General features: G+C 33.3%; 1 protein-coding gene across 1 annotated transcript in view; it reads right to left on the minus strand.

The window, feature by feature from the left end:
- UTRN (utrophin) overlaps positions 1 to 13,098 on the minus strand; it is a 533,723-nt gene that overhangs the window by 16,738 nt on the left and 503,887 nt on the right. Inside the window, 2 exon segments of the mRNA XM_074309622.1 lie at positions 301 to 459; positions 6,824 to 6,889. Coding sequence (XP_074165723.1) covers positions 301 to 459; positions 6,824 to 6,889 — 225 coding nt within the window.

Genomic DNA, 13,098 nt, shown 5'->3' on the forward strand with positions numbered 1-13,098 from the left:
AATTCTATAAATCTTTTCACATCTGAATTTCATAAGAACTAAGGAACAAAAGTGCAGTTTTGAGCATACTATCTTGTTCTGTATACAATTTCACAATTTTACCTAAATGTAGCACCATAAATAGCAGTCTACTTCCCAATAAGACACTTGCCTACAAAATCAGTTTCACTGCATAATGCTAATTTCTTGTTTAGTGAACAAGAACAGAAAATGCGCACCAGGTTCCTAATTTAAAGTATTGAAAGATTTTTTTTAAACTCCTGCCACTTGGGAGATTTATCCTCTGCAAAGCGTACCCACCTTTGCTCTTCTTCCAAGTCGGCAATGATACGCTCCAGTTCTCCCCTCTCTTCTCTCTCCACTAATTTCAAGATCTGCACTGGACTCTGAAGTTGACTCACAGGGGACTCTCCTCCCAGTGTCTGACAGTACTGCTGGATGAGAGCGTGCTCATCCTCTCTGGAGTAACAAAAGCAACAAAAGCAGAAGCTCATGTAAGTGTGTTGGCTGTAAAGATTAAACCGGGATGATCAATCTGACAGCTTGGCCAAGTTTCCCTTGAACTTCCCCTATAGTTCTCTTTTGAAGGGCTAAGAACAAATTCACATAGCAGAAATTGTGTGTGTGTTAAACATACCCACGTTTTCTGGCTCATTTTATTCTAACAGACATGTCTTACAAACTCAAAATGAACAGATGTTTTATATACAAATGAGGAAAAAAATCCTCTCTTTTAGGGCATGCAATTCTAAGCAATTACAATAAGATAAAGGATGCTGTTACATCTAAAAGGAACAAAGAGATGATTTCTGAAAATAGGATAAAATATGGTGAACTGATAAAAGGCTGGTTTTGAAACAGTTATTTTTATTCAAAATTTAGAGGATGATATCTTTGCAGGGTTTTTTAAGGGAGTGGGAATTTTGATTTTAATTAATTCCCCTTAAAAGTAATAAAGCACAAATAAAAGGAGACATAATCTTAACTATCCATGTCATGTGTTTACATTTTTAGTTTGAGTTTAACAATTATACTATCCAACTATTAGGAGGTCTCAATTAAGCAAGGTTAAAATTACTTAGAGGCCATAGGGAGCTACTGAATATTACTAAATGTTAAAATGATATGGTCAGACTTTTGGAAAGTTATTTTAGCAGACATGTAGGAAGTTATTAATTTTAATTTTACCTTTCTTATCCAATCATTTTAAGTTCTTTTTTTTCCTCCTCTGGTTTCCAGTTAAAGGCTTAAGCACCTTTATTAGGGGCAGAAATTATTTGGTATCTATGCTGATGTACCCACAAAGGACAACTATCTCCCCACAAAGTTGCATGTCTTAATGGATCAATTGGTCAGGGAAGAAGCTTTGGGGAAAGAGGGAATGACTATAATAATGGTAGTAATGTTGACATAGTAGACTTTTAGGAGGAAGGCGTGTTCCGTGTATTACAGATAAAGAAATTAAGGCTTTGTGCGGTTAAAGAACTTTTCCCTAGACACAATTTGTCTTGGGCAGTATCACAGAACCTAGCTTGTTTGATGGTACAGCTAGCCTGTTATCATACTACTAATGAGGAGGGAAAAGATGACAAGAAGGAAGAAGATCAATAAGAGGCATGAACCACAAATCAGTAGAAGTAAAAAAGTACTGATTAAACCTAGACAAAAAAAAATTCTGTGAAGTACAAAGTAATAATACTTAATTCTGTACTAAAGTCAAGGTCAAATCATTACCTTCCCCCAATACTTTTATTTTTTGAATAATTAGAACAAACAAGAGTTCTTCTAGGAGAGTTCGGAGCAAATTTTCATCACTTTGCATCAAAAAGAAAAGCAGGGGCAGCTAGGTGGAGCAGTGAATAGAGCACCAGCCCTGAAGTCAAGAAGATCTAAGTTCAAATCTGGGCTCAGACACTTAACACTTCCTAGCTGTGTGACCCTGGGCAAGTCACTTAAGCCCAATTCCCTCAGAAGAAAAAGAAAAGCAAAGCTAATTGCTTTTCTTAAATTCAAAGGAAGGTGAAATGGAGGTAGTAGATTTGAAAATTACTTTGGTTTAAAATAAAAAAAAATCAATAAAACTTAAAAGGAGAAACATGGGCATATTACTCTGTCACTTATAAATAATATTTTTTTTAAAAAGTAGCTGTCACCACTACTTCAACTAGTTATTGAAATTCCAATGGAATTAATTTATATATTTGTTTTGGCTTAAATATTTGTACATGCCAATAAAAGTGATTGAATTAATTTTTAAAAATTAGTTTAGAGGAAGATGAAGGATTCTGCAACTGGATCTGGGGTAAATGGATAAAGGTAGGAATTTAAGATCAAATGGTTCCTGAGGATTGTAGCTTTTGGATTAGAGGAAAATCATTTGCTATTGTGAAACTCCATAAAGTTCAGAAGAAAAGTAGCCATATATTAATATATAACAAAGCTTTATTAATTTAGACTAATTAAGAATCAGGACAATCTAAAAAAATGAAAAAACTGAGTAAAAGGAATTTTAAGAGATATTGCTATTTCTCGAAAACACACACATAAGCTACATTCTTAAGTAAAGCATTGCTAAGCAGAGAATCTTCAGAGTTTATAATAAATATAAGTATATTTGTAATTAGTACATTCATTATATATAAATGAATATTGATAAAGCCCTTGAAAACAATGCATATTTAGTTTGCACATTCCTAGTAATTTTATTTACAGCATCAGTTTTTGCACAGCAAACTATTTCTTCATAGACGATATACATATAAACTCTAGTTCTGTCCTGGTTGAATTAAAAAAAACCCAAAATAAAACAAAACAAACAAAAACTTTAAACCAACCACAAACATATATATATATATATATATATATATATATATATATATATATATATATATAATGCTATACTTACTAACGCTTAAAAACAAATGAGTTTTCTATATAACCAAACAACAAAATCTATTCAGATATTATACCTTGGTGATTTCTTTAAATTTTTTTTTTACATATTTCATATTATATATATAATATACACATACACATAGATATGTGTAAATATGTATATATACATATAATCAACTAAAGATCCTCAGAAGTGATAAATTTTGGCATGAATTCTATTACATGAAATACTAAATTTGGTCAATATTGTAATCAATTTATAGAATAAAACAAACAAAAATAGAGAAAATAGGTCTATATGTGAGAATGTATGCGATGAGAGACAGTTTATGCTTTATTAATATTCACATTGTGTCAAAATAGAAGAACCTCAGAATGTTAAGTGCATTGTCTGTCCAGGATTTATAGAAAGACATGAGTAAAAGTTGGTAGGCAACACGATGATATTCATATTGTTCAATGTAGCAATTACATTAATGGAGCTAGAGATGCCCTGGAGGATAGGAATATATTTAGAATATGGAGTTCTTGGGACATAAAATAATGCTAATATTGAGTCTTTCTGAAAACCCTAAAGAGTTTGTATTACAAGTTAAATTGACTTATCATTTATTCCCTTGTCCCAGTGCATAAGTACTTAAATATTTAAAAGGATCTGGGACTTATGAATTTTGAATGTTTCCTTGAACCAACTAATTCTGAGCATTTCTTGGACATGCCTTCCTATAAGGTCATTATACTAAGATTTCTACCCTCCTAATTGCAGAAAACCACCAAAGATTATTAGGTCTGATCACTTATAATCCCTGATCCTTCTTTTCCTGTCATATTTCTCTAGTGATATCTTTTATTCCTCCTGTTCTTTGAAGTTTCTCACTGATATGCTGCGACATGCTTGTACTTATTAAACACTTTTTCACTGACCTCTCTATGATCTCATTTTCAATATTTTGAAGACTTATGTTCTATAACTCAGTGTCATACACCACTGTTAATAGAATACTAGTTATTTAAAAAGTGGTCTTTTATTTCTATAAGAAGCTTGCAATCATTAAAGGAATTTTGTAAATTTCCTGAACACTATCATCCCATGTGAAATTCTGGGCTGAATTCATTTCTCATTGGTACTTTGTCCCAAGTATACAGCTGATGGGAAGACTGCAAAGGATATCATTTCATCCACCTATTAATCAAGGAAATAAATATCCTCCTTCATCTCCTTGATCTAGTCTATGTAGATGATCAGGGTTGACTCTTGAACTGTAATGGATATTGTCGTGGACATAGATACATATATTAAATGCAGGATATTTTCAGGACCTGATGGAATCAGCATAATATTATGTGTAAAAAAGTGTATCTAGAGAATCTCAGTGTTTACAGGGAACCCTTTTTGGCACAGGATTCTACATCGAAATTCCATTTCAATAACAAATATCTTTGGTAAGTATATATTTTCCTGTTTTATATATATTTTAGCTAATGTTTATGGTTATATGGTTGTTCAATCGGATTATTTCTGTCCCCATATGTTTTAAGGAATCTTGAATACTCCTATGATGTATGAATGAGTGACACCTTGTTGGGAGAAAAGTTTTAAGGAATATGTTGTTCTGTTGGATCAAATGCTTTTTCATAACCAACAAATAAGTACTGTGAAATTTCAAATTCTTTAAATCTTTTAGTCAACTGTGAAAGCCTGCTTAATTAATACTTTTACTGTAGATGCTCTTGATCTGAGAATATTAAAAGAGTATCATGAAGATTTTGTATAGATGGGAAAATGGGCTGGATATTGTTGATGTTCTTTTAATCACCTTTTAAAAGTATTAACAGGGCCTGATAATTTTGTCATACATTTGGCATTTCTTCATTCAAAAGGATAACAAACTTTTCAATTATGTTGCCTCCCATGTACTTTCCTCCCATGTACTCTATGTATTTGGTTCAAAAAGGTGTGTTTTTTTTTTCTTTGTTCCTTTAGTGCCATCTACACCTCTCCTAAAAGTAAAACTGAAACTTTGATTTCAGAGTCCAAATGCAGTGGCTCTATTTTTTTTTTCATGATGAAAATAGTTTGCTATAAAAATGTTTGCAGATTTTGTCCATTTATCTTTTTTTTATTGTTGTCCTCCTCTTCTTTGCATGCTTAAGTGCTCTCTCCAAATGACTTTAGTATCAAGTTTTGTCCTTTTCGGATGTTCTCTGCTTTATAAGGTGATATTGTTCAATAGTCATCCATCATTCTTCTTATTAAGATACAAAAGATAAGTTTATCCTCTAAATCATTGCCTGCCACCTTTCTTCTCTTCCAAGAAAGTAAAACGCTTCCTGATTAAGTTGCTTTTTAGATCTCCTTTTAAGGAAATTGACTTTGGTTATATTTTGGAATAAAATTATTATAACTGGTAATTGATGTAATTACTGCTATTTTCTTACTATTCTTTAATTTCTTTAATTGGTTTAAGATTAAAATGTTTTACTTGTATGCTGCATTGTTTTCTAACTATTATTCTTTCTTTTAGCTTTTTATTTAAATCTGATGCTTGTTCTGAAAAGTTGGCAGACTGATCATATGCAAACAAATGTTTCATTGTAAAAGAATGAAATAATATAGGATCTTGAACCCCACAGAAAAACTCCAAGATTTTTTTTTTTTTTTTTTTTTTTACATCATGAATGTTTTTTCAAAGAAAAGAACTGATAGGTTTTGGCTATGATAAGCACCAAATAACATAACAAAAATGAACTATACTATATTTTCACAGGAAAAGACCTTTTATTGTTGAAATGGTATATGTATAAATTGATGTTAAACTATTTAAAATTCATTAAGATAGTCTTGTGACTAAAAGCTTGTGAAGAGTTCCTATGCATTTAACATCATATCACTGGGATTCTAAAAAATTAAAGTTGCTGGGTAGAATGTTATAGTAAAAGTTTGGAGTATATATCAAGTTATATTGCTCTCAAACATTTCACTTTCTGTAAAAATATTTTAGGAATTGCTGTCAACTTTATGACTTCTTCATAAGCTTCAAGTTCAAAGAATACTTAAGTTGTTACCATTTCTAAGGAAATGAAGAAAACTATATAACTGCAATTCATATTTTTTATGGGTATCTCTCATGCTCAAATTAAAGAGGATGAATTGGGGGAGGGAGGAAAGGGATAGGTGAAATGGGAGAGTAAAGACCAGAAAAAAAGTCTAAAAATAAAGCAGTACTTAAGGTAGTAGAAATTTTTTTGTATTATCTTTCTTATGGTACTATCTCTCATTCTAAGAACAATGCAGCTTTTCCCAACTCTTAGTAGGTAAAAGAATAGAAGAGGTATCTATGTAGAATATGAATTATTAAAGGGAAGGAAAATTTGGAGAAAATATGAATCTGAGTTGCACATACAATCACTTGATGACTTTTTGTAAATTAAGTAGGCCAAATGAGAAAGGAAAAAAATAGAATGAGTCCACCTCTTATTCTAACTGAAGTAACCTGATTTCTTTAGAAAGAAATGTTGACCATATTTAACATGTATTGGTCAACCTGCCATCTGGGGGGGAGGGGGGAAGGAGGGGAAAAATTAGAACAAAAGGTTTGGTAATTGTCAATGTTGTAAAATTACCCATGCATATATCTGGTAAATAAAAACTATTAAATAAAAAAAAAGGAAATGTTGACAAATGTAAGGTGTTTCATTTAGCATAAATGACATATCAAATAAATAAATGCAGGCAATTTATCCCATTATGGATCAAAAGCATAAAATTTATGCAGACTTTTTTTTTTTTTTTTTTTTTTTAAGCAACCTCACTTACTACTTTGATTGGGATCAAAATTCAGAGCCACAATCAATGAAGATTACTTCAGACAGCCATAATCAAATGCAATAGCCTTTCCCAGCAGCTCTAATTACATGATTTACTTACACACTTCCTGTGGTAGAACTGCTGTCTGTGAGGAAGGAGCCATTAGTCCTTTCCATCTGGGCCAGTCTGAAAAATGAGAATAAGGACATTAAAAACAGAGTTAAAAAATTATTCTCATTTTACTTGGACACATTCACTGATTAGAGCAGTTCTTATTACCCACAATAAAAAGGCGCAAGACTTCAAAATTGCTTGTAATTCACATAAAATAAATTTCTAATACTCGGCTGTTAAAACAGCAAGACAATAGTAACACATTTATAAAATGCTTAAGTACTTCCAGAGTTGTATTGCATAAAAAGAGATAATTCATGTAAAGTGCTCTTTAACCCTAGAAGCTTTACATAAGTGTCAGTTAATTCTCTTTTGTAAGGGATTATAAACACAAGCAAATTCCTTACTCTTTTTGGAAATAAATTCTCCAAATTTATGCAGAAAGTTGCATGTGAGTTGAAGCATGTGAAAAAGCTAAGCTATGGGAAAGGTTGAGAAACAATGTTAGAGATGGGGTGTGATGAGGTTATTACATCCTAAATCTAGGCAACCCATGTACAATCAATATGATGACAGGAGAGCTATGGCCTGAAAGTTACCATGGTATGGATATGAAAGAAGACTGGAAAAATGCAGATTGTATTTGGATGATCTGATACTGAACATGTGGCTAGTACACCAAGAGTTCAGTGGACTTCAACCTTAAAACTGTATTGGCCATGACAGAAGAAAAAAAAAAAAATAGTCATCATCTTCCCAATAAAAATCTGCCAATTTTAGTGAATAACCCAGGGAATTAATAGGGCATCCAACACTTTCACCTGTAAATGGGGATAATAATAAACACCTACCTGTTAGGGTGGCTATGAAATAAATTAAGATGAAATTTGTCAAGTGCTCTGCAAACTTTACAACCTTATATAAATGCCAAGTATTTCAACAGAAAATGCAAAATGTATCTGGTAATATGAAATGCTTGCAAATGTTTATGTAACTGGATAATGTAGGGTAAAAAGGCCAATTATAAAAATGGTGGAAGAGAAAGTCTAACAACAATAAAACAAAACAGGGGAGTGAGATTTGATTGTATCCTTAATGGGTTAATAGGGGAACAACAATATGATTGAGAATACCTTGCATAAATCATTTGATTTGTTTGCCTCAGTTGCTTCAACAAAAAAAACAATAATAGCACCTACCTCCTAAGTAGGTCCATCCATTATATTAACGTGAGCATCAAATGAAATAATATTTAGAAAGCTTTTAGCAGAGTGCTTGGCATATAGGAGGTATTTAATAAAAGCTTGTGACTCTTCTTCCTCCCAATTAAGCTCTATACTTTTCCACCTTTGTGACTTTGCTTTACATTGTTCCCTATGACAGTGATGTCCTTTTCCCTTTTTTATATAGCCTTTCTTTTCTCCTAAAGAGAAGCAGCAGAAAAGTGAAGGCTTGTCAGAAAGATGGGGTGAAGTTCCACATCTAATACATTCCAGCTGTATGATCTTCGGCAAGCCCCTTAACCTCACTGTGCCCTGGACAACTCTTCTAAGATTTTATATTTTAAAGTAGGCTTTGATTTGCATCAGAAGAGGGAATTTTCTCACAGGGAATTTCCTACTCCAATAAAAGCACAGGTTCAGACCATATCAGACCTTTAAAGTTCAGATATAAGATGTCCTTCCAGAAAAGAGTCATCAGTTTCCACAATCAGTAGTGATATTCCCTCCTCCTGAAATCTCACCAATCACTGAACTTACAAAGTATTTCTGTATTATATCATATGATCTCACCATTAGACCTTAATCTCTGCAGAAACAGGGACAGCATCTTATTTCATGTCTGTGGGGATCCCATTATTCAGCACAGAGTAGATATTTATGAAATTCTAGCTGAACAAATAAAGGAATACTTCACCAAAAGGTGTAGTTTAACAAAAAGGGGTAAGTTAAAATCTTATATATAAAGCTGTTCTTTAATTGAACTTCATTTGAAGTATCTAGATGAGTTCAGTTCAGGGAGGAATATTTTAAAGCAGGGGATTTGACAGACTGTAATATGTCTAGGTACAGGTGACCAGGACATTTCAGGGTGAGAAAATTTTAACAGATAAAGAATAACTGAAGGACTTGAGGATGTTCAGTCTGAAGAAAAAGCTTTGGGGGTGGGGGAAGAGAAAGTAATGATGGCTTTCTCTAAATATTTGGAAACATTAGACTTATTTTGTGAAGCTCAGGAAACAGAATTAGAGCAAATAAATTAAAGGCAGGCAGAAGATTTGGATACAAAAGTGAAATCTTAATATCTTATATTACCTTGAAAAGGAAAAATTATAGGACCATAAAATATTAGAGCTAAAAAGGGCTTTGTAGTTCACTAAGACTAGTCCTTTCATTTTACAGGTTATATGTAATTAGTGGTAAGGCCTAAAAGCCAGATCTTATCTTAACTCTCAGAGCCTAGCATTAATCATCAAATCGTATAAAGTATAGCATAACTTTCTGGAGCTCTGTGCTTATGAACCATTAGAGACAAAAGCTTATAATCACACTTATAATCAAGTCTTATCTCAGATTCAGTTTGACCACACTTTGCATACTCATAATCCATGGGGAAATTAATTTTTGGAAGCTAGCCCCAGGTGATAGAGGAAGTACAAACTCTTCTCTTCAATATCTCCCCTTTCCCTGGCCACAGTAATCAAAGCAAAAGAAGCAGTGCTTCTGCAAGAGGCATGTCAAATGAATGCTTGATACATCACTTCACTCTTTCCCAACTTGCCAGACCAACACACCCTTCCCTGGTCCAATTCCCCATCCATGTTGTCTTTTACATTTCTGTTAGAATATAAGCACCTTGAGACATTTTTTTGTTTGTTTGTTTTTGTTTCCCTAGTACATGGTACTAGGCACTTGATAAATGTTTTCTCATCCAATGGAATGTTTTGTAGGAAGATATTGTCAAAATCCCTAGTTTTAGGGAAGAAGACCTGACATCCCCAACTTCCTCTAGAACTCTGTTATGGACCTTCTATCAACACTCAAGTGCTAATATATTCAACTAAGTATTTAAACTTTCTTGAAGATACTTAAATTACCCATTTGTGATAACCTGTTGGAAAAGAATTAAATTGTATAAAATGAATGACTGATCCACCATATGAAATTGTATTCATTTCCTAAAGGTTTTAAGATACCTTCCTCTGATCTTCATATATCTTCATGGAGGGTCCCATTAATTATAGTTAGTTATGTTATTAGTATATTAAGAAGTCAGTTTGCTCTCCATTAAGAAGCAGTTAATGCATGAGGAAGTGAAGAATAGCAGAATAGTACAGAAAAAATTCTTTATGTACAGTGAGGTAAGATCTGGGTTCTCTGCCTGAGTTCAATACAAACTATCTGTGAGACCACTGAAAAACTACCTGATTTCTCTAAAGGCAGGTTGCTTGTTGCTTGGGGGAGAATAATACTCCAAATAACTCACAGAGTATGAGAATATACCATTGAGTATTCAATGAGGATCAGATCAGATAATTGGATAAAGCTCCTTCTAAGTTTTAAAGTGTTAAATAAATGAAAGCCAGTATGAACTGTAATTTCTCTATTAAGATACATGGAATGTGTTCTCTAGTCATTTTTAATTTTTAATACCTTCCCTTCATTATATGTGTATGTAGAGGGCTGGAACTCTGAAAAGGTGTACTTGAATCTAAGACAGCAGAGCACTTAAGGCTAATTACCTACTCAATCTGAGATAATGGTTCTATAAGTATATACCGTATATACCTAGATGATATGGTAATGTGATAGTAGGATTGGTAGTTGTGGTGGTGAGATAATTGTAGACAAGGATTGGAGGGCTGAGGAAAGAAGACTTCAGGCTCCAAACTTGAGAGTCCAGGATTCATCTTTGATGAGCCACGTGGCAGCTTGCCTGCCTCCTTCACTTCTCCTCCTAAAGACCAAGGACTCTGACTGATCCTGAGGCCCTCCAGAGAGCCAGCCCGGACACTATATGTACACATGTACACATACATTTATAAGATCCCCAAAGTCATAGAACAATATTATGCTCTGATAGCTCTAACTTTTTGAAACTGTTCTATGACATTTGAGATACATTATGTAGGTGTATATAAAGTATATAACATTTTATATGCCATATTATTTATTATGTATAATACGTCAACATTTATTTATAGAATAATTGAGTTTAGAACAGGAAATCATATCAGAGAAAAGAAAAATGGTATAAATTGCTTAAGTAATGAGTAAAACAATCTGTTATGCTATGTTGAATATCATTCAAGGTAATTAAATAAGGGAACAACTAGGTGGTATAGTGGATAGAATGCTGAGCCTAGAGTCAGAAAGACCTAATTTCAAATCTGGCCTTGGACAGTGATTAGCTGTATGACCTATTCAAATCACTTCACTCTGTTTGCCTCCGTTTCCTCACTTGTAAAATGATCAAGAGAAGGAAATGGCAAAGCATTCAATATCTTTGCCAGGAAAACCCCAAATGGGGTCATAAAGGGTCAATCACTCCTGAAAGAATTAAACAACACTTCAATGTGGTGCTCTTAGACATTCGTGATGACAATGGTTTTAATCTTATTTTCACTCCTAGTTAGCCTAAAACATGGAGTAAAACTCAACTCCTGCTCCAAAGACTTCTCAGACATGCAGAAGTTCTACAGTGAGACTCTCAAATCCTTTTATTTGGGAAATGTAGAAGATGTGAATTGGGCCCACCCTGGGGAAATGGGACACTTCCCCATCTCCCCTGTCACAGATATATGGCCACATAGACATTGTTCTATCTTAAGCTAAGCTATAGTAATATAAGGACAATATTCTATAAATTGTATTAAAATCCAGTTTAATTGAGGCTGGGAATGAATATTAAGGACAAAAAGGACATTTATAGCTATAATAGATGGTACAATAAGAGCAATTGGGATCAGACATATGATTTCATATACTGAAAATTGGCAGATGTAATTGCTGCATTGTCAGTTATTTTCAAAAGACCATGGAAAATAGGAAAGATGCTAAGAGAGCAAATGTCCCCATTTAAAAAAAAAAAAAAAAGGGGGGGGGGAGTAAAGACTGTAAATTATAGACCAGTGAGCTTCACTTCAATTATAACCAAGAACCAAGTCACTTCATCAAGAACAGGTCATGCCAGACTAACCTCATTTTCATTTTTGACAAGGTTTCTGGAATGGTGGATCAATGTAATACCATGCAATTGGCCTAGATTTTAGATTTTAATGTATTTGATAATTCACCAATTAATCCAGAGGCATTTATTAAGTACCTTCCATGTGCCAGGTACAAAAACCATAGTCCATATCCTCAAGGAATCCATATTTTAATATTTTAATATATATATATATATATATATATATATATATATATATATATATATATATATACGTGCAAAACTCATTTGAGGCAGATATAGGTTTATCTGGTGAGGGTAGAAAGGGAGGCACTAGGAGTTGGGGATCAGGGAAAGATCTCAGGCAGAATATGGCACTGAGTAACAATGAATAGTGCACATTCCAAAATGCAAAGGGAAGGAAATAGAATTCTGGACATGAGAGACAGCCAACACAAAGGCAGAGGTAGAAATGGAGTGTCATGTGTACAAAACAGATTAAAGCTAGATCACAGAGTGCATGCAGAGAAATAATAAAGCTAGGAAAGTAGTATTAGGACCAAATTGTTAAAAGCTTAAAATACCAAAGGGAAAATTTTCCACTTAAAAATAGAGTTTGAATAGAGTAGTTACATGGTCAGATCTACACTTTAAGAAAATAACTATGGAAGCTCAATGGAAAATGAATTAAAGTGGAGAGACCTGAGTCAGAAAGAACAATTAGGATATTATAATAGATCCAGAAAGAGAGCATGAGATGCATTAGTCAATGTGCAAGTACAGGGAAGAGACATAAGGAAGAGGTGTGATGGAGACAAAAACAAGAAGTAACAAATAATTGAACATAGGGGTAATGAATATACTGAAGGCTATGAACTTGGAATCCTGGAAATCGTACCATTTGTATTCATTGAAAAGTTCAGGACAAGAACTGCAATCATGAGTTCTGAAGCTTTGGATGGCTTAAGTTTGAAATGTCCAAAAGGTAGTTGGCAATTTGAGAGAGCCTACAGATAGAATATGGACCTGGGAGACATCTTCATAGAGATGCAAATCACTTCCTGATTATCATCAAGTGAAAGGATACCCATAGAAAAAGGAAGAAGGCCAGA

This window comes from Sminthopsis crassicaudata, chromosome 4 (assembly GCF_048593235.1).
Source record: "Sminthopsis crassicaudata isolate SCR6 chromosome 4, ASM4859323v1, whole genome shotgun sequence".
NCBI classification, from domain to species: Eukaryota; Metazoa; Chordata; class Mammalia; order Dasyuromorphia; family Dasyuridae; genus Sminthopsis; species Sminthopsis crassicaudata.